The 23556-nt window shown below is 38.4% G+C and overlaps 1 protein-coding gene across 1 annotated transcript in view; it reads right to left on the bottom strand.

Moving 5' to 3' along the window:
* Positions 1-2256: 2256 nt before the first annotated feature.
* LOC144063133 (BMP/retinoic acid-inducible neural-specific protein 3-like) overlaps positions 2257-23556 on the bottom strand; it is a 37083-nt gene continuing 15783 nt past the window's right edge. Inside the window, exons 3-9 of the mRNA XM_077585129.1 lie at positions 18796-18986; positions 14932-15122; positions 10713-10818; positions 9216-9452; positions 7383-7605; positions 4721-5063; positions 2257-3485 (exon numbers count right to left, since the gene is read on the bottom strand). Of these exons, the coding sequence (XP_077441255.1) occupies positions 2715-3485; positions 4721-5063; positions 7383-7605; positions 9216-9452; positions 10713-10818; positions 14932-15122; positions 18796-18986 (2062 nt within the window). The 3' untranslated portion in view covers positions 2257-2714. The remainder of the gene's footprint in view (positions 3486-4720; positions 5064-7382; positions 7606-9215; positions 9453-10712; positions 10819-14931; positions 15123-18795; positions 18987-23556) is intronic.

Below are 23556 nucleotides of genomic sequence, written 5' to 3' on the forward strand. Positions count from 1 at the left end.
GTTTGATAACCGACAAAAAACTCGGCTTGGTTTTAATCATCAAGATTATTCAGGCATTACTGGCAGATCTGCCGCAAAATATTAAATGACATTTTGGGTTTCTGCCACTGCTCATGAAATCAGCCACAATCAAGTCTCATTCTTTAAAGATGAACTGCAGATGTAATGGCAACAATCGATATTATATATATTAGTTATTTGCATAAATGTTTATTTACATATTACAATGGTGTCATTCTCAATATAAATTAATGTTGAAAAGATTCCAGGCAAAAATTCAATGAGACAATATCCCCAATAGAGCCTAACCCAAAGAAAAAGTGTTATTTTCAGTCTTAAATAGCGTTTATTGGCAGACTTTGAAAGGTCAGGACTGCTCTCATCACACGGAGCTTTTTGCCTTCCACTTCCACAGCATAATGGATGCTGTGTGAAGTGGCATCCAGCATGCAACTATTAAAAAAAGCACTGAAAGCAATGAATCATGTCAAGCTGCTCCAGCAGAATGAGGCTTTTTTTGTATGAATGCCTTTGGGTTTTTTTGTTGCGTGTTTTTTTTTTTTACATTTTTGGGAAATTAATGTTTTGAAGGTCCAACTGTTCCCTGCGTTCCTGCATGCGGGCCGTCCTTTTTGCCTCCAACACCACAAAGACTTTCAATTTGTGACAGTTAATGTTGTATCTGTCCGTTCACCATCTCGTCACGTCGGCATTTTATCCGACAGAGGAGGCTTGGTTTTGATTTTTCCACTTTGGTGATGCACATTCAGACGGTGCCGCTTGGGGAGCAAATTGGAATTGTGTCACTTTAACTGTAAAGTGCAAATTCCAGTTTGCCATGGGAGCGTGTTCCTGTGCCACTGAAGATGATGAAGATCAAGATGATGAGTAAGCGGAAGATTCATTTGGGTGAAGACTGTGAGGCTGAAGACAGTCCAGGATGTGAATTTTACTATTTAATATATAAGAGAAGTATGATGGTCACATTTTCACTCTAAGGTTATTAGAGCTTAGGAAACGCAACAACTAAAAAAAAATACGTTAACAAATTAAATGAAAAAGCTTTTTAAACTGAAACTACATTTTCTGTTTATTAACATTGAGTATTACTAACTATAACTATAGTTAAAATGTTCTTCGGTTTTGTTTTTGGTAATTAATATCATACATGAGATTTTGGGGTTCATTTTAAATGTATTATTTTAAAATTAATAAGTGTTTCATCTTGTACTCACCAAGTACCCCCCCCCCCCCCCCCAAAAAAAAAAAGACGACAACAACAAAACTAAAGCTAACTCTAAAACAAAGCATTTTCGGGGCGGGGGATGCATTCTAAAAAATAATCTTGGTCTAAAAACAAATTAAACTAACAAAAAATAAATAAATGGTGTTCTGCTGCACTGGTCAAAATGCTACTAAACTTTGTGTCATAGATACAACAGAAACATTGTAATCCAGTGTTTTTCTTAAACTGTTTTGGTGAGGTAAAAATATATTTATGGTAACTAAGATGAGATTCATATGTACACAATTTGTTGTGCAATTGACTTATGCAATCAGTCTAGGAAAAAAAAAAACGCAAAACTCACCAGAATCCTCTATTTTTTTTTGTTTTGTGATGTTTAAAAACAAATACTGTTGATAGGGAAAAAAAAAACAGTCCAGCAGTTGGAATGTGTTACATGTGTTTTAATATCAATTTATCTACAAAATATTGACACCTCTGCATTCTGGGCTTTATGGCAAGTGCACTGTTACTGAAGCAAAGGGACATATAAAAATTACAAACAAACAGATTCCAACATTTTACCATCAATTGATTTTGTCCATTCATTGGGTTTGATGCTTACAGTAAAACTGAGCAGTCCTATAAAGAATGGTTTGGTCTGCCTACACTGTAAAAAAAAGAGTAATATTTACTTGAAAAAAAACTAGTAACGTTTTTTTACTCATAGATTCAAAGTAAATTTTACAAGGACAGTCTTGACTCCATTTTATCAGTTTATTAAAGAAAAAAAAAAGCTACTCAAGTGTTGAGGAACGAATTTATGACCTTCAGCTTGGGAGACTGTCACTCTACCACCTGAGCCATGCCACTGTTGCCGGTGTGTCCAAAATGAGACCAAAAACTGATCTCTTGGAGGTACTCGGATTCCGCCTGACACCATCAACATACTAACACACAGCAAGAGCGGCATGGCTCAGGTGGTAGAGTGGCTGCCTCCCAACCTGAAGGTTGTAGTTCTTTACTCAACCCTTGGGTGGCTTTTTTTTTTTTTTTTTTAATAAACTGGTAAAATGTACTCCAAACTCTCATTGTAAAATTTACTTTGAATATCTGAGTGAATAAACTTTACTAGGATGTCGCAAGTACATATTAATTAATTCATTATTATTTTTTACAGTGTGGTTTCTGGTATCACAATTTCTACCGCAGTATACGTTACTTTTGCTTTTGACTATACTGGAAACAAGTTGTGCGTTCTTCCACCACTTTCCACCATGCTTTGATGGTAGTCCCCAGGGTGGTTCACAAAGTACATTCTGCAGCTGCCCTCAGTTGGTCCACTCATGATTAAACACACCACATGGTCATCCGTTCAAAGAGGGAACACAAGTAAACAAATACACCGCAAATGGTGCAAGTCCAAGAAAGTCCGTTTCACTTTCTAGGTGACCGTTTAAAAGTGAGCCCGCGCTTCAACAAGCAGCTGTTAACTGCAAAGCTTGCTGGTTTCATAATCCATGGAATTGGGCAGACGGGAGCCGAAGGCCTCCAAGGAGGCGTGAATGCGAGCCACCTCGCCGGCAGTCAGTTTAAGTCGGTGTCGGAGAAGACAGGCAAACAAGTCCAACCTGGGTTGACCTTGCGGCGAGAGCCGGTTGACCCGATCGCGTAGTTCCAAGAGCTGCATCATAGCCGTGTCCTGGGAACCTTGCGTGTACGGGTAGTCCAGTTGCAGAATCAAGTCCCGTATAGCCTCCGGGTCAAAGTGCATACTGTAACCAAAGACCTGGATGCTGTTGATTTTCATGTAGCCCAGGTTACGTCCAGCATCCGTCACCTCTAAAGGTTCGTAATATACGCTGTCATTCACTCCATTGGGCGTCGTTATCCTGCTCCGCAGGTAGACGTGGATTGTTTCGAAGAACGTCTTCCACTTGTTACCGAGTGTCAGAGTCCAATTGTAACACTCGAAGGGCAGGTCCAGCTTTGTGGCCTGCCAGTCAGGAAAACGGTTCTCATTGACGGGAATGTACCAGCTTTCGGAATGGCTGCCGCCGAAGGGATTGATGTAGAGGGTAAGCGCGGGCTCCAATGTGCTGTTCTTTGTAAGGCAAACCTGAAGGGAGATTCCCAGCAGCATGTGCACCATGTTGGATTTGTACTTGTTGCTTTTCAGTGTGAGCAGCATCCGCTTTCTCCACGAGGGGTCGAACCAGCTGTTAAGACGCATGTCGTTGCTGATGAAAATTGCATGAACCTGGGGAGGAAAATGAACAGAGTACTATCAACCAGACAGGATGGACTTAATAACCACAAAATAAATTGAGGCTCACTTACATGCATCAAGTCTAAATCTTGCATAAATATTTGAATGTTCTTCTCCCTCGCCATAAGGGTTCAAATTAATAATGCTGAGCGTTGCTACTATGTGAAATGTTGAATGTGAAAGGCAGGCTTTTACCAAGTGAACACGTTTTAAGTAGGGCTGTCAGACAATTACATTTTTTAAATTGTGATTTATTGCATTAATAGTAAACTCACAATTAATCGCACATTTTGCATCCGTTATACATTAAATTGATATTCATCAAGTTTTTTTTTTACAGAAGGCTTTGATGCAGCTTCTGACATAAGGAGGTGGCTTAAAGCAATGGTAGTTATTACCAAAAAAGTCAAACAGGTGGCAGCAGAGTATAAGAGATCAGCCAGCGCCATGTTGCAACAAGCTATTTTTGACAGTGTTTTCACCAGGTATTTGAATATTGATGAAACTTAGCTTTATTCTAATGCTAATTGCAGCTAAACAGATACAAATATACTTTTTTCCTGATGAAAGAAGAGACTTGAATCTTTATTTTGGTAAGTTCCATATTTTTATAGCAGTAGAACACAATATTCTGTGGGCCTTGCAAAATCAGCCAAAATCCTGTAAAACAGCCGGGAGCAAAGCGGGTTACTTCGGTGAAAACACTATCCCAAGTACAATATCTCAAAATAGATTTGTTTTAGTAACTTTCATTTGAGGTTCACTAAACCTGAGAATAATTTTAAACTCCCTCTTCAAAATCTCTTAATTTTTTTCCTAGCTCGGGTTTCTTATATTTATTTTTTTAGCACCAAGTAACTTTTAAACGGATTCTCCCTTTTCCCTCCATTCCTTCACTCTTACTCCTTAACATTGCTGATCATTCACAGCACAGCTGTGCTTATGTGCCAACTCCTTCGTAGTTTTACATGTTTTGCGTCCATAACTGTTGATGAGTATCATCATCGTAATCAGCTCTTCTTACTACAGTCTTTCTACAGATAATCAGTGTAATTTTGCTTGCTTGTAAGCAGTGGAGAAAAAGTTGATGTGCTACAAAAAAAAAGTAAAATTTTCTAATTGTTCCCCAGTGTAATTTCAATTTATTTCATATCATTATATGTCCTTTTTTTTTATTTTTTATTTTTTTTTTTTTGAGTCAACAGGTTTGACATTTTTGCAAATACCTCCAACCTCCGATCAGCTCTCTGCAGAAGGTAGCCTAGTTCCAAATCTTGGAGGTCCGTTTCAAAGCCCAGGTAGTTTTCAGTGGAATCTGCCACCATTGGCTTGCAGGCGCCCTGTACCAGTCCAAAGCCTTGATTGCAGCCCCCGCATCGGGTGTGGTTGTCTGGCGCGCACTCTGCGCAAGCGGCGCCTTCGCCAACAGTGCAGGGTGGAGGGAGCTGACAGGGGATGTGTTCATATCGACAGCTGCAGCTGTGGAGCTCCTCCGAGAATGCACCAAGCTGGTTGTTCTCGGAACAATACAAGAGAGACTGGAAATGACTCAGCCAGTACGACTGAGACCTGCAGGAGGGAAAGAGACAAAGAACACACTTTATCCTTCCAGTTTTGCAGCAGTGACATGCGAGACACATTAACATATTCAAAATCCGAAAGTGAAAGCAGAGAAGGACACTCTTTTAGTTCTCAAGCTCATGTATTAAAATACTAATTTTCTCAATGCAGTTTGCACAGGTTATGTCAAGATCAAGTAAAAAAAAAGAAAGTATCTTAACGATGTACAAGGTGAAACGCTATAATCACAAATCTTATTTTAAACCAACAAATAATTTAATTCCATTACAAAATGAAGTGAATCTCCAGTTCTTGGCACTGAATAACTGCAGAGGGATCATCATCTCTGTTAAGATTAATCATCACGACCCTATTAGTGTTCCTAATGATGTTGATTGTGTTGGTGAAAATAATGTTGTCAGCAAGCTCAGCAATCCACTCATTTCATTTGTCATGTTTTTGTTGTAATATAGCACAAAACTGGTGATTAAATATGAGGAAAAGAAACGATGTGAAAAGATTGCATATTGGACTGAAATGTTGGTATTTTTAATTAATAATAATAATAATAATAATAATAATAATAATACAGTTATCTTGTATGGCGCTTTGCAAGGTACTCAAAGACGCTTCACAGAAAGTCCAAAAAAGGTCGAGTATAATAATAAAATCAGTAGAAAAAGCTTTAAAAAAAAAAAGTCAAAAACATAAAATCATTACAATAATAAAATCAGTACATACTAAACATTAGACATTAAAAGCGACTTTGAACAGATGGGTTTTGCGTTCTTTTTTGAAATATTTTGAAAGATTAATTGTCATGTTAAATATACTGTTGCTTTAATAATTAGCACATAAAATCGTAAAGGTTATAAGGTAAAGCAACAAAGATTTATTTGATTTGTGACAGAAGAACGCTCCAGGCATATGATAATGTCTCTCTCTCTCTCTCTCTCCGTGTCTCTCTCTCTGTGAAGCACTTTCTGGACTGATTCTTTTATGCCTCATCTCCGCCATTGCTTACTACAGAGGAGGAAATGCATGGCAACTGCTGCTTTTTTAAATCTTTTCTTTTCAGATTTGTTACACTTTGAAGATGAGATGGGAGTTTATTGTGGAACAAAATGTATGCTAATCCTAAAATGTTTGTGGGATGTGAGGCATCATTCCTTTTAAAGCAGCCTTGTGTGGCAGTGGGAAGCAACATGAATATTAAAATAGGAAGGAAGCGCTCACATCGCATATTATATGCAGACATGGAATTCTGACTTGAAGCAATGCATGAACACAGTGACACCTTCAAAATAATAATAATATATATATATATATATATTAGGGGTGTCAAAATTAGTGCATTCATTTTGACTTAATTTAAAAGATATATATATATATATATATATATATATATATATATATATATATATATTAGGGGTGTCAAAATTAGTGCATTAATTTTGACTTAATTTAAAAGTACCTTTAACACCACTATTTATTTACTTTTACGCGCAATTAATGACTGCCCCTTTTTCGGAGAGCTTGTAGTGGGGGAATCCCAGTCACAATGCAGCAGACAGGTCCATGTCAAAATTTTAGCAGTAACACATTCAATAATGATGCATATATTTGTGGATACTGGAGTCAAGTTGTAGTTTCCAATTTAAAAAAATGTGCAGAATTTCTCATTCACTTTCATGTTAATGATTAGATAGCTCTTAATATGAAAAGAATAATGCATTGTCACCGTCTTAAAAATGCAATTATGCCATCTAGTGGCACAAAAATGACCTCAACACAAATCAATATCACACTCGTTTTTTTTTGCAGTACAGTACATGATTTTAATTTTAACTTAATTTTATTAATTATGAAGTTACTATATCAATGACTAAAAGATACAGCCATCTTTCTAATAGCTTAAAAAAAACACTTGTATGCTAACAAGAGTATCAAAACTTAAATAAATATGTTATCGTACATAAAATTTGAGATTAATCGTGAGTTAACTATTGAAGTCATGCGATTAATTCTGATTAAAAAATGTAATTGCCTGACACCCCTAGTTGTTGGTGTTCGCTTGCTTGAAGAGTCTAATTTGTACATAGTGTGAACGAACATGAGTGAGAATGGCAGATTGTCTACTACACGGGAAATAAAAGGGGGATTGAAATTTACTTGAAAGGAAGTGTAACACCCTAAAATGTTAAGTTTGTGGTCACAGTGTTCCTAGTTAAAAACAAAGAGACAAAAAAACACTGTATATATATATAGTACGTATATTAAGACTGAAATGCTAACAAATATGAAGTATCTTTTCACAACTGTGCTTACCTCTCTCTTGGTAATCGAACTTGCGGCTGTCGGTGACATCTTTTACTCAAACTGAAGAGCTTGAAGATGACCCTCTCGGCACGCTTGGCGATGACGCGCATGTTGTTCTCCAACTGCTCATATCGCCCGTTGAACAAGTTATCCAGTGACCATAAGTGTTGGATGGTGGACATGTTCAGGAAATGCTTTTGGGGCAGCCTCCCGTGGAAAGCTTTGAATTCATCTGCAACAATACAAACGGCACATCAGGCACACACACACACACACACACACACCACAATATTGTAGATAAAGGTTACGGAAATACCTCCTTTCACTTAATTAAATTAAATCCAACAAGGTTTGCGTCAAGACTAATTAGTCCTGCTTCAATTCACACTCTCCGATATCATTTTCTATGCCTCCAATATTGTGGCAGCATTTTGGGGGGAGGGCCCTTTTCAATCCCACCGTTATCAAGGGGCCACTCACACTGCTAAAAGTAACAATAAATATTAGGGCTGTCAGGCGAGTAAAATTGTTCATCATAATTAATTCGCATGACTTCAATAGTTAACTCACGATTAATCGGCCGTTATATCCCAAATGTACATACAATAAAATGTTTTTCATACTCTTGTTAACATAAAAGTGGAAACAAATGTTAAGCTAATAGAAATATGGCTGCATATTTTAATCTTTGTTACAGTCATTTCACAATAATTCATAAAATTTAGTTAAAATTAAAAAGGTAATTTTTCTGCCACTAGATGGCATCATTGCATTTGTAAGATGTTGGTGACATTTTTCTTTTCATAATAAGAGCTATCTAAGCTCCACAAATATATGCATTATTATTAAATGTATTACTGCTAAATGTTGACATTGACTTATCTGCTGCATTGTGGTTGGAATTCCCCCAGTACAGGCTTTCGAAGTAAAAGGCGGTCATTAATGGCGCGTTAAAAAAAAAACTTTTTTCACACCCCTAATAAATATACATATTATTAAAGATTTGACAACATAAGGTTGAGACACAGTAGGCCTGGTGAAAGCACCTGTTAATTAAGCAAACATTTTGGTGCTGGGTTCGAGCCACTGATTTTTATTCTCCATCCTTGTTTAGCAGCTCGGCCACAATCTGTCTGAACCGGCCTCATGCTGATAAGCCGTCAGTATGGAAATCGCTGATATCCTTTGCTGAAGGACATAATGACACCTTGGATATTTGAATTTTGGGCATGCGGATGACCTCACTTGACACCTGGCTATTAAAGCATAAACTTTGAAAAATAATTGCACTTGGGGATATTTTTGAGATGAGCGGTGAAAAAAAAAATGACATCCATTTGATTTTGAGTAATAATCACCTGCGCGTAATGACCGAGCACAGCAATAATAACCAAACATTATGCTAAGAGCCTCCATTCAAGCGTTTCTCCACAGTAATATAAAAGTTCAAGGCAGAAATAAATGGCTTTTTATTGATGATTAATCTCCTTCTGACATACTGTAAACGGCTTGAGGCAAAAGCTGTATTTATGTCCCCCTGCTTGGTTATGATGCGTTTTCAATGTGTCCTATGCAGACATTGCACCGGGAAAAAAAAAATAAAAAATCCAAACCACTTACGATTCACCTTTAAGTTGCTGAACAAGGACTAACAAAGGATGGAAAATATGACACTGAATGTGCAAGCAACACTTACCAATTCATACTCAGTCCCTTATATATGAATAATTTATATCCTGAAAGTTAGATTTTCCTGCAAGTGTCCATGACAAGGCATGAATATGAAGGCTATATTGCACGTGGAAAGATGAATTGATTATCCTCCAAGGGGGACATTCTCACCTGATTCTTCAAAGTCTTTGTAAAGCTGCCCCCACGTCTCGGTGATTCTCTCCAGACTCTCCTCCATGGCTTGGATGTCCATGTACGGACAGTTGCATTCTGGGAACTTGGCGTCACAACTGCACCAGCAGTCGTTATCCTTGCAGACAAACTCGCCTTCTCCGTTACAGGCTATGTAGCTGAGAGCCGCTTGCACAAAACCTTCCCTCAAGTAGTCTGGAAGGATGATTTGCAAACCTGCCAAATCGAGCCTTGGTTCAGGACAATTTGAAAGACGCTCTCGCTTTGTCAGCTCTTTACAGGTACTCCATTTACAGTCAATGATGAATCTATTAGCGTAATCAGTCATCTGCAAATATATTGTCGTTACAGTGGAACCCCAAAAATCAAATGTCAATCTTATTTCTTGGAATCCAGCGAGTCAATTTGTTTCCGTAATATCAACCCTGATTTTAGCTCATTCAAACCCAAAAACGTGTAAACACGTTTTTTTTTTTAAACTTCTTCCTTCACTCCCAAAAGCGTATTTACACGTTTTTATGTTGTTGTTGTTTTTTTTATGCAAGGGCATACAGAAGGCTTTGATGTAGCTTCTGACTTGAAGAGGTGGCTTAAAGCAATGGTAGTTATTTCAAAAAAACAACCAGCAGGTGGCAGCAGAGTATAAGAGATCAGCCAGGGCTGTGTTGCAACAAGCTCTTTTTATCAGTGTTTTCACCAGAAATGTAAATAAGATGAAACTTAGCTATATTCTAATGCTAATTGCTGCGAAACAGAGACAAATGCAAATATACTTTTTTGTTCCTGATGAAAGAAGAGACTAATATTTCTTTTGGTAGGTTCCATACTTTTTATAGCAATTATATTCTGCGGGCTTTGCAAAATCAGTCAAAATCCAGTAAAACAGCCGGGAGTGAAGGGGGTGTCTTCAGAGATAATTGCTGAGAGTGAATGAGTTAATGGAAAGGGAGGGAGCCACTTCCATTGCCTGGGAGTCGGCTGCATTCCCTCTCACACAAAGTGGCAAATGCACTTTTCTATTTGTGCTAGTCTCGCGAAATATCATTTAAAAAAAAAAATACAATTATAACACGTTCCAAAAACACACACCGTCATCTTATGAAGCCATGCGAGCCCTGTTTGTACATCAAAACTCTATTTAGAGAGCATCAAAGGAGCACTACATGCATCTGCATTCCCCATGAATGCATTTAAATTCCCATTGCTCCCACGCTAAAAAAAATCTAAGCACATCGAAATTTGACGAACATCCTACAAAAGACTGTGATCAACTGTGGAGGCTCCACTGTACTAATAGTTCTTTGCAGTGGGGGAATCTCTCCCATGTTTACATCCTGCCTCTGAATGAATCTGTTACTTTGTGTTTTGTAAGGAAAACATACAAAATATTCATCAGAGAGAACGACAAATTTCATCTAGGGGCTGCAAATAAATATAACAAAATTAAAATAATACATGTGGGGAAAGAAAACTAACCTTGCAGCTGGACCTTGTTTTCCGGGCTCTGAACCAGTACTGAGCTAACGGAGTCAAGGTTGTCATAGTTACTGCATCCAAGGGGACCAGTGCGAGTTTCGGTCACCTGGGTAACAAGAAAATAAAAGTGCTCACTATAAAATGTAGCCCGCATTTCTATTAACAAGCAAGTTAATATAAAAATGTTGCTCATTTGTATGCTATTAGTGGCTGTTGGCTTTTAAAACCATTTGCATCACAAATCGCGTATGAATATGCTCTGCTTTCCACAAAGTACACATCAATTACTTAAAAAGATGTTTCATGGCGACATGGGGGCCCGTTTTAATCTAACAATGTTGACATGGAAATTTTCACCTTGTATGTCCTCTTATCCCTGTGAATCTACAAAAAAAAAAATATACGAACATGTTATTTAAGACTCCGATTAAAAGTGTGATAAAATGCGTGTCCCTTTTTGCCTTAATGTCTGATTGAGGATGTCTGACTTGACCTTTGGCACAAAGCAGCTGCAGCCCAGCATCCTCGTTCACTTCATTTGCAAGCTTATTACTTATGATGTAGCGCACCTAAGTGATTCTCATTTTTCTTCCTTTGTGGTCTGAGACGGCATACTTTTTGTTCTGCCACTTGTCCTAATCACGCTTGTCATTTGCCACTTGGTATAACATGACAGATGGACGCGGCCCAACAATGAGAGTCGCTCGATCGGTACCAATCACAAATTGCGAGAAGACCTTTCAAACTCAGGCGAGTCACAACAAGCACTGCATGGGGCTTGCTAATCAAAAGCAAGGTCCAACACATCCACAAGGGAAAAGAAAAAAAAAAAAGGAGGGGGAACATAATTTGACCGCAATTCTTCTCCAATAATATTTCTATCACATCATAAATCCCCTGCTTCTTTCATGATAAATTTTATTGCTGACATCAATGTGAGGAAATGAGATACAGCACTGGCATTCAGAGTCTATGAATATTGAAAGCATATAAGGTATTATTTGATAAGCCGTATGATATAGCGTATGGCAAAAAAAAAAAAGAAAAAAAAGGGAGTGATGAGCAGAGCATTCAATTTCCGCTTTGCATCGCAGCAGCTTTTATATTAGAAATACCAGATAGAACATTATTGGCCGATGTATCCAAACACATGAAGGTAAAACGCTGGGCAAAATTGTCTCTATCTGTAACAAAAGTGAGCAGTGGAAGTAGTGCAACAAAAAAAAATGAAGTAAAAATAATTGTGAAAGTAACCGGGGGTTAATTTAATGAGCTGCTGACAATTTGACAAATTAACTGCACCAGTAAAATGTGATCTTGCTTCATGTTGAATCTTCAAGCAATTAATCAAGTTCCTTTTTTTTTTTTTTTTTACATTCCCACATGTTATTTTGTGAGTCACTATAATGAATGTTGAGTTTGGTTCTCATCAGTCCAAGTGTGTTCAAGAGGTATGGATCCAGTTTAAAGATCACCTCACTTATGTTTACTGGAGAAAAGGTCACACAATTGACTGAGGATTACGAGCCAACATCTTAGAGATATTGGAAACCTTTTTCAAAGTGGCTCTACTGATATGGAGCCTTCTCTGATCATGCAGAAAGAACCGCACAGTTCTACTATTAGCTCTGTCTTACAATGCATATCGTTTTAATAGAACGTTTTTTCATTCTGACCAAGCAAACTGTTTTTGTGTCATCCGCATGCTTTCTTTTAGGACTTAGGGTTGCTGTCGTCAACAAAATTAGAATGAAATATCTTCGTCAACGAGCCTTTTCCATGTGAGAAAGAAGAAACGAGACGTAACGAAATCGCTCATCACATGACATTAACGATAATTCTGTAATGCTATATTGTTGACGAAGAAAAACGAGACTAAACATGGTTTACAAATAAAAAGTATGTCAAGCTCTTCATTTTATTGACGAAAAAAACGAGACGAAAAAACTCAATCCTGATCATCAGTAATATTTTGATCAGATGAAGAAGAATGCGGTGGGGTCGAACTTGGTTAGCACAATTTAACACAGAGCCATTCGTCGGAGAAGAAACGACGATTGGACCAGCTTTCGCGGAGAAGAAAATGGAATGTGTTGAGGAAAAACTAAAAATGGGGACAGTTCGACTTGAAAGTGTAACGATTCAATTGGGATTACGATTTGATATGGTAAGGGTCCGTTTGAGAGGTTATGATGCAATTACTTTTTTGTTGTTGTCATTTTACGTACATTTGAATGACGTCAGTCGTGTGCCATTTCCTTCTAAGATATATCTCTCCAATAAAAGACGATTTGATCCGTATTTTGATTACATATTTCAAACTGGAAAGATTTGTTTGGTTCAATGCATTTGCACATTCAAACTGGTTACTGCGACATCCCTAATATATAGTCTTTACGCATGATGTCTTGTCATCCAAGCGAACCGATCCATTCCGTTTTCAGTTATTTTTGTGACGTCTTTACAAGAACGGAGATTTCTCCACTTACTCTTCATCCCAGTGCAGCAGTAATGGGCTCTTCCTGTGAAATGAGCTTCAATTTCACCTTTGCATGCTGACAGCAGGGCGGGAGGCCTCGCTTTGGCGCTTTTCCTTCCCTTCTCAACTTGTTTGATTTCAAATCATGCAGAGAGCGCTTAGAGGGATCCGTTCTGCTACTGTGTGGGTCACTGCCCCATGGAAATGATACACAGAGCGGGGGGGAATTATTCTCCTTTGACTCGTTTGAAAAAGTGATGGAGGTGAATCTCCCACTCTAGCTCTTTGCACTCCTCGCCTGTCAGTTCTGCCAGATGAGTGCCTTTAGAGCATGAAAAAACACTCTTCCTCCAGCGCTTCCTGTCTGTCGCTACAAAAATGAACACAGCATCTGCTCCTGCTCCTCAGATGTGCCCACCGAGCAAGCAAAGCCGCAAGACGAAGCCAACCATCGCCGCCGTCGACGCGGCTCTGACATTGTACAAAAAAAGCTAATTCAGGTTCCACTACAGCGGCCGCACATCATACGCTGAAGGTAGCCGTGTTTCTAGGAATAGAAAAGACAGGAATGAGGGTCACCCTCTCCTCTGTCACCATAATTGCTCGCTGCTACCTGAAGGTGACAAGCGGTGGCAGCAACCTGTCACTGGCACCGTTTCACAAGATTCATTTATCTTCCCCTCACCATATGCGCTCATCAGTGTTTCCTGCTGACTCAATGTGCTGCTGGAGATTAAATCTTATCATGAGCACACTGATAAAAAGCGTCAGCTCCATGCTGTCTTTCTTTTTACAATGGAGAACAAATGAATTGTTAGGAGGAAAGCAAATCTGTGTTTCTGGGTTGGCTCTCCGGCCGCTGGCCCCTGTGGGTTCCGGTGGGTTGTGCCCTGGTGCTGCCGTGGCCTGGGGGGGCTCCCGTCTTTGGTGGAGGCGCTAATGCATGCCAGATCCACAACACCAGCATCTACCGAAACTCAAAAATAATTTGCTTATCCCACTGGTCGCTGAATGAGTGGAGGTTGGTGTTAGTGGATCTCACTCTGCTTTATCTATCCTTCCTTCCTTTAGTCTTTCCTCTGGTTTTCCTAATCTGATGTATCTGGGGTTGGTAAAAGATTCTGGTTTTGTAACTCTATCAGTGGAAGGTGGTGTCTGGTTGGTGTTGGATTTCACTTTGTTTCATCTTTTTTCCCTTTGATCCTTCCTCTGGTCTCCTGACAAATTCACCACTCTGAAGTACAGGGAGTCCTCGAGTTACGTCGTATGCAACCTTCGTCGTTTCGACTTTACGGCGCCCGTGCCTCGTCCGTAGCACCTTCTTTTTTTGTTAATTTCCCACAGTATTTTTTTAATTTTAAGATGTGTTGTTACCTTCGAGCAGGTCGGCTCGCTATCAGGCGCCTTTAGCTTCGAATTAGCTCCGCTCTGCCATCCGGCAGCAATGATTTTTTTGTGCGGAAACACACAAGTATGTTTTTTTTTTAAATTACTGTACAAAGTATTTTGATGTAAATATCGACTTTAATGTTGAAATCCAACTTAAGTCGAAATGTGGGTTACATCACCAGCGTAGGAACAGAGTACGATCTTGTGAAATCGTCAACTACGATCTTTTCTAAGAATGTGATTCTCTTTGTAAATTGGAACCCACTTGTTTTTTGGGTAGCACTTGGTGAGAACTACTGGAATCTGTCTTTGTGTCAAAAGAAGTACGTGCTTGCAATATAATGGTTTTACCTTGATGGCAGTGGAGGCGATCTGGATGTGATGCAGCTTGCGTAGCGTACTCTCCCTGTCAATGAAGTAGGATGCGGCCAGCTGGTGCAGAGCTTCCAGAGTGACAGTCGATGAATTACTCGAGTAATCGCTCACTTCTCCTTTCTTACTCAGTTTTCTCTTGTCAACAAATATTGTTAAGGCTTCTTCTCCTGCACAACAATAACAAGTTCTTAGGAGTTTTAAAGGAATGTGCACAGCATCTCTTGCCATTGACCTTCATGCTTTATTCTGGATGACATAAACACACACACACACACACACAAAACTCATCTGGAAGTTTAAAAAAAAAAAAAAGAAAAGAAAAAGTGAACTGAGTTACTCGAGCTGGGGCTTGAAGTCATGGCAGAAAAAACAACATCACCCTTCATTGAAACCCAAAGGCTCTAAATACTACGGCATACAATAACTGTATGCAGTATAGGACCCGGCCAATGACATTCGTAAGCCAGCAGAAAAGCGGGTTCAGCCGGTAAGAGCAATGAGTGCCATTTTCACAAAAGTCTGTAATATTATTGCAAAACCTACTGTAGGATTAAGTCTATAAATTCTAAATGATTTTATCCATGCGGCCCGGGTTGAGTATGAAGACAAAACCAGATATAATGTACAAGACTGGCTGAGTGTGCCTATGAGGCCGCCATATTGGATGGGGCAAATTCCCATCAATGGTAGGTGCCACTCAGATGGGCTGTAGCCGGACCATAAAGGATATTGGTCAGTGGAATTCAGCGTCCAACAGCACCCGATTCACGTTTGTATTGCCCATGTCAAAGTTTTAACCAGAGTCTATCGACAAATACTATATATACACAAATCACATTTATTCATCAATAGCAGTAGACTATTTATCCTGCTCATCTAAAAACAGATTTTCGTTGTCATTATTTAATTTTAGTCCTGATGTGACTAAGCGAGTATGCGGGATGGCGACGCGCTAGCGCCATCTATTGACGAGCCAATGTTTTAGTCTGATCTTGGGAAGAGAGATGCAGAATAGAGATTTGTTTGTGTCTTGGTCCCATAATGGACTGCAATAGCCAGCACACTTCTTTTTTTCTTTATGTTAACAGATCAAATATTCTTGTAGACTGATTTCATTGAGCTGAATTTTAGCCTGTTACATCATCAATGAAGATTATCGAGCGCATCCCAGATGAAGCCATTCCAGCTTAAGCCATGCCATTATCGACATGAAGTTTTACAGAAGGGCTTGTATGTGTGTGTGTTTTTTTTTTTTTTTTAAATACAAACTTTAGCATTGTCATCCTTTTGATGGAGAATAATCCTTGTGTCCTAATGAGAGGTCTGCTTGTGTGCTTGCACAAAAAGTCATCTTTAAAGATGCCCTCTGGAGCTTATTGCTGATGTCATTAACAGTTGTTTATGGATTTTCTTGACAGCGCTCGCAATGTTTCTGTCATTAACTGCTGCTGTTTTCCTTAGATCTGCTTATTCAAGGTCTGTTACTGTACTAGTTGTTTCTTGATTTATTTAAAGTATGGGTGCCAGGTGATTACATTTTTTTTTTTTATTAGAATTAATCGCATGACTTCAATAGATAACTCACTATTAATCACAAATGTTATATCAGTTTTAAATGTACATGTTATTGTTTTTATACTCTTGTTAACATGAAAGTGGAAACATTTTTACACTAATAGAAATATGGCTGCATCTTTTAGTAATTGATCCAGTAATTTCATAATAACCAAAAAATTTTGTTAAAATGAAAAGATGTATGGACGGTAAAAAAATAAGTGTGATATTGATTTGTGTTGAGGTCCTTTTACTGCCACTAGATGACATAATTGCGTTTGTAAGACATTAGTGACAGAGCAGTGCATTTTTCTTGTCATATTAAGAGCTATCTAATCTTTAACATGAGGTAACTTATGAAATTCTGCACATTTTAAAAATTGACAAATACAACATGGCCCCCACGAATATATGCATTGTTATTAAATGTATTACTGCAAAATTTTGACGTGGACATGTCTGTTGCATTGTGACTGGAATTCCCGCAGTATGGGCTTTCCAAGAAAGGGGCGGTCATTAATCGCCTGTTCGAGAAATTTGTGGCATTAAAGGAACTTTAAATTAACTCAAAATTAACACACTCATTTTGACACCCTTGATTTTTAGCAATCAACATCTACTTTTTTGACCCCCGTTCGTACACCACAGGACAATCCAAATGGTTGGCCAACGTTTGTGTAATTTGCGTTATTCATCATGTTGGTTAAACCTATGAACAGGGTTGGGCGATATGCCTGAAAGTTTTTCATAAAAGTATTACGAAGTATGCTTAATATATTGACCGTGGCCTGAGCAACCTTGCTTTCAGATTTGCAGGTCATACTTGGTGATCTGCAGACTGCAGTACTTGCAGTAGTCTCTTTATTTTGAGTGCCCTGAAGTCACCGCACATCATTTTTCCTCATCATAATGCAGCGTTAATGCCGAGGGCTAATGTTTTCTCCCCTTTGCATTTCTGTGTCGGCTGCTGAAGGGCACCCTCTTAATTTGACAATCTATTTATTAATTTCATTAGTCCATCTGTTTTTCTTTCTTTCTTTTTTTTTTTTTTGTAAATGGGGATGTTATCCATTTGGAAGCTTCACAAGCATAAATCTGGCAGCCGTCCAATGCAAACTCCTTACTCTGCTCATTTCATACCACTAAGTACTGGCCGGGATCCAAGAAGCTTAGGCGGCTGGTCAAGCTGCTTTGTATTTACATCCACTAACAATAGTAACCATGTTAAGCCAAGAATCATGTCAAAGTAATTGACAAGCATTCCTCTACGAACCAAATTCTACTTTGCAAAATTTGCTCGGTCCTCTGTTGCATCTTTAATGAGCATTTCAAGTATTTCTCGTCCTCATCTAAAGTGCCTGGGAAAAAAACGTGTTCATATTTTGTGACCTTACAGCCACAAAGTAGAGTGCGTTTTTAATCAGTTCATGTGAGCAACAACGTCGCCCTCAGTCAATTTTACGTCTCTTCTAACCGCATGGTCAATATGTATTGAAATGTGATTTAGATCACATGGATCATGTTGACAAGGTTTTACATTTAATGTCACACGGGTAAGTTTTCATCAAAGTTATATTTACAAAAAAACAGTTCCGAAGATAATACACAAAGAGATGTGTGTCATGATTTGTGGTTTTGATATTTTATTTATATATTATTCATGTTGTTTTGTTTTCTTGTAGCTCATGGCTTGTCTTGCTCGTTAGCTGTTTTGTTTAAATTGCACCTGTGCTCGTCAACGTTCCCTTGTTTCTTGTCCAGGTGTTCCTCGTTGTTTTGCCATTTTTGCTTGTATTTAGATCCCTGGATTTGTTCAGTCTTTGTCAATTTGTCGTGTTTGCTCTTGCTGTCTCTGGCAGTTACATTTCTGTCATTCCTTTTGTTGTTAGTTTGTTTCTAAATGCCTTATTTTTTGGTCTCATTGGATTTCTGTTGATTGAGTGTTTTTTTTTGTTCCACACGTCTTGTCCAAACTGCACCGTGCGAATTCCGAAATGTAAAAATTTACTGATAAATTCTGCTTTACTTGCTTTCGGCTTACATTAAATAAACATGTTCTATTTGTTATCATCTGTTGCACTCGCCAAATTCATCTTTTCTCATTTACAATGCAAACAATGTGGCAAAAAATTTTCAAAATGTAAAATGCATGTTAATCAACACTCCCTAATATGAAAAAATAAAACGAGTGTGGCTTGGCAATCAACAGTTTCAACTTGAGGTATTATTCAGTGCACGGTACACCCCATAATATTTATAATTGCAGTATACAATGTGTCTGTTTACCTCCAAGTGTAGCTGACAACAGGAAGTGAGTTCCATATTTCTTGATCAGGTTATCAGTGATCATCTGCGTGCTGGGCCTGCGGCCGAGGAGTCGAATATTCCTGATGAACTCCGATGTCAACGGTAATGGAGACTGTGAGAAATCTCTTCTCTCTGATGCCAAATTGTTCACCTTCCATCTCCCAAACTCCCTGGATATATATATATATTTAAAAAATAAATAAAAAATCAAAACGCGTTCACAGCTTACTGAACAGATTTGTTAGAAGTTGGTACATCACTGAAATACTCAACAAAGATTCTGATTAAATGGCTTGTGCAGAAAATGCCAGACCGGCTAAAGTACCATCCTGAAATGTGCGAATGGGTTTATTAAAAAACGTTCAAGTTGAAGACGCACATACGGAAGATCGCATTCGGCATGTGCATCAGTGGAAGCGGAGTTAATGATGAGTGAAGTGTGACAAAAAGAGGGGAAATTTTACTACTGTAAAAAATATTGTGACACTGCATTGAGTATAAACTGCATTTACAAGGAAAGTCTCTCCTCGAGCATGCCGGTTATGTCTGAACTGAAGGGGAAGCGTATTGATGCGGGGGGGTAATAAGCGCAAAATGGTATGAAAGACATAAATTCACAAATATTTTAAATGGTTTAGGTCATGACATAAATGTTTTCATTTATAACCTCATAATGGCAGACTTCATGTCTGCACAGGACACTGTTGTGAGGAGAAAAAGCAAAATGGTTTCTGCCTGTGGCAAAATAATATGTTTGAACTGTTCAGGAGTGCAGTTCATAACCAACACTTATTCTAGTGGAGTGCAATTTCCTGAAAGAGTATGAAAACCTAGATTTTTTTTTTTGTACATTCAGAACAGATATAAAATTTGTGATTAATCGTTAGTTAACTAGTGAAGTTGTGATTAATTACAATTAAAAAAAATGTTTTGAAAAATGTATTGCCTGACGCCCCTAATTTAAAAAAATATATATAAATAAATAAGGTGCGTCAGACGATTAAAATTTGTATTCGTAATTAATCGCATGACTTCAATAGTTGACTCCCGATTAATCACAAATGTTATATCTGTTATAGATGTACAATAAAACATTTTTTTCTAGGTTTTCATAAAAAAAAATTATGAAAAAAAAGTACAACTAATAGAAAAAGTTCACATGAATTTTTGACGTCTATAGCCGTCAATGGCAGTGAATGAGTTAATGTCATCACAAATATTTATTTACATTCAGAGAAAAGAATGGGAGAAGGGGAAATGCCACACTTTGATCAGACTTTATTATAGCGAATGAGGTAAGCACATTCACAAGTGTCGATTGTCCAAACAGCCCATCATAATTCTTTCCATTCGGGTTCTTTCTCTACTCCAAAACGAAAAATCAGGAAAAGGATGCTCAACCTGCCTACTGATGATCGATGGCGGAAGTGTGGCCTTTCGGAACATTAACCAGAAATAATGAAGAAAACTAAAGCAGCCAGATGTTTCAATGGAGCGAAGTGTAAATCCAATATCTTAGAAAAGATTGCGCAGAAATTAAATTGAAGGAGATGGGGAAATGTTCAAGACGTGTCAGTAATGTCATTTTGTGACTCCATTAGGCAATTCCAGCAATGCACAGGAGACACATACAACAGTAATATTAAATGGACATATGTTAACCTTTTTAGCTGACCATGTAATAATAATAATGCAAGTCGTTTTTTTCCCCATTTACATGTAGTGACGTTATTAATCCTTCACAGGTTTCCTGCTTTACAACGGAAAATGACCCCTTCAAACGGGACGCCGTGTCTCTCGAGTTGCACGCTGCAGAATGAAAGCACTATTCAAAGCCACAGCACGTCCTTTGCAACGAGACGCACCCGCCAGGAGGGAGTGAGCAAGAGGGAGTAAGAAGGCAGAAAACACATTTGGAAAGAGAATTCACAAATCCTCAAATCCCCGTTGCCGTTGCTTTTCTTCAAGTTATCATTGACTGTGATAAGCAAGCGGTCTTATCGTCAAGCGCTGATTGGCCAAATGGTTTGTCCTGCAGGTAGAACCGGAATAATTTCAAAAGTTAATTTACAAAGTGCTACTGTAAGTTGTAATTATTATCATATCTTACAACGTTTGGTTGCCTGCTACTCGTTAGCGTCATCACAAGTACTTGTGGAAGTTAGTGCATTTCAACAAGATTCAATTTACATTCTGTGAGCTTGATTGATTGATTGAAATCTTTATTTCAAACATAAAAACATAACAGTAAACTCAACAAAATCAAAACAATAGCAACAAAAAAAAGAATAATAAATGAATGAATGAAGGCAAAAAAACAACCCAATAACAATAAAATTTGTAAACAATGGCGGCTCTCAGAAGACTTTTTTGGACAGAAAGAATGTTTCCTCTCTTCTCTTCCCAATTGGCTCCAACAACACAAGCCGGCTGCTATAAAATATGATGCTATATTGTTTTCATATTTCATAATAGATGTGCACGGAATCCAATCACTTTCTGGCACACAGCTAATTTTTGGGGCTGAAATGTCACTTGTGAAAAAGTAATTACACGACTCTCAGCAGGCTATTTAATACGTGGAGACACTTAGAGTTGCTGAAAACCCGGGAGGAAATATTCCGAGGGAAGAAACGACAGCGAACATCAATAAAAATATTCATAGACTTGAGAATCGTCACCTGAGGAATCGGCTCTAAAACACTCACTAAAGCCTCTTCAGAGCACCTGCGTGCTCCCCTGTGGTTTAACTAATGTGCTGATGCTCATTGTACTTCAGAAACTGTTATAACAACCAAAGAGCCTCCATTTTATTTACTAATAACTTAATTACAGGGAGGTGTCCCGCGGGTGGTGCGTTAGGAAATCAACACATGAAGAACGCCAAATCTGATTGCATGGTTACTTATTGTAAGTCAGGGGCGGGCAATTAAATTTTTCAAATGGGCCATTTGAGGAGCTGAAATGGTTGTTGAAATATGCCTTTTTATTAAGCATTAAAAAATATATTTTAATAAGCTTTTTTTCTTTCTTTTTTTATTATGAAAGTTTATCAAAAGCGAACCGATTTGAATCGTTTCACTTTGAAATATATCAAGATACGTATCAAATAATCTTTTATCTTAGAAATAAAAAACATTCATTCATCACCTCAAACCGTTCCAACTTTCAACTGTTCAGCGTTTACCTGCCGATGGCACTTATCACACTAACACAACATTTCCCACCCCCCGGAGGAAGTGGCCCAATTTCAACAGGAAGTGACTTGATTTCAACTGGAAATGACCCGGAAGTGGCCTAAAATCAACAGGAAGTGACCCAAAAGTGACTTGATTTCAACAGGAAGTGACATTAATTCAACAGGAAGTGACTTGATTTTAACAGGAAATGACCTGGAAGGGGCCTAAAATCAACAGGAGGTGATCTGATTCCAACAGGAAGTGACCCGGAACTGGCCTGATTCCAATAGTATTATGACCCGGAATGGCCTAGTATCAGACTTGGGCTCAGTCTACATAGCCACACACTATATTGTGGCCTAATATGTCGTGCACTCATTCTGTTTGGCGATTCGGCAGCCACCTCAATACTTTTTCCTCGTCACATATCACGTGACCGCCATACCTGTCATGACCCACAGCGCATAAATATCAGACTATTTGTTGTGAATGAAAATGTTTTAAACCTGTACTTAATTTCCGCCGTTGTACAGTATTATTATTATTCCGTGCTTGGGTGACATTATTTCAACAGGAAGTGACCCGGAAGTGGCCTAATATCAACAGGAAGTGACCTGCTTTGAACAGGAAGTGACCCGGAAGTGGCCTAATATTAACATTGCTTCTTTTCTTCCTTGTTTCCTTGCTTCCTTTTTCTTGCTTCTTTTTTCTTCTACTTTATTATTACAATTCTGCTGTTTTTCCTCCTTCAACTACTTGGAACATTTCTTGATGGATTCAAACTATTTCAACTTCAACATGGTCAGCTATTTCCAGCTTATTGTATATCATTCTTTGTCAATAATTATACTTCAGCATTATTTAATATCATTCCAGATCATTCTTGTTTTTCATTCAGCCTCACAGCCTTCACACACAATTTCCTCAGAAATCGCATATTGTTTAGTTATTATTATTATTATTATTATTACTATTTACAGCTGATAGCTCCTAAATTCATCCATGTTTTTCTGATAGTTCTTAACATGGAATAACGTAATGTTACCACAATTCAGCCCTATTGTGTTTGTCAGACAAGTCTCTGAAATCAAGTGGGGCAGACAGTGAGTGAATTTAATTTGGCAAGATTCACAATCTATTTACATTTCCGTTTGACTTTTCCTTGTAAAATCATCGCAATTAATCAACGCCACATTGTGGTAATGCGGAGGACCTCAAACACAACCTTGCAGCTGACAGAATCCTCTCATGGGATTCTGTGATAATGTGGAGTAATAAGTACTGAGAGATCTCTAATCACTTGCCCACATGATAAGACAATTAATCTTGCCGCCCGCCCATGCTGCTCAGCTCGGGCCGACAACTACCTTTTGCCAGGGAGGGGAAACGTAAGCCGCTCAAACGCAGCCCCTGATGAACGACGCCATAAAACATCTGCCAGGTTGAGACATAGTTACCGTAGGAACTCGTCTTTCAATTTCCACAATCTTAGGCGACATCTTTGAATGATTCATAACGCAATCTTCACTAATTTCAACACAACACCACCGAGATACTTGCA

This window comes from Vanacampus margaritifer, chromosome 13 (assembly GCF_051991255.1).
Source record: "Vanacampus margaritifer isolate UIUO_Vmar chromosome 13, RoL_Vmar_1.0, whole genome shotgun sequence".
Taxonomy (NCBI): domain Eukaryota; kingdom Metazoa; phylum Chordata; class Actinopteri; order Syngnathiformes; family Syngnathidae; genus Vanacampus; species Vanacampus margaritifer.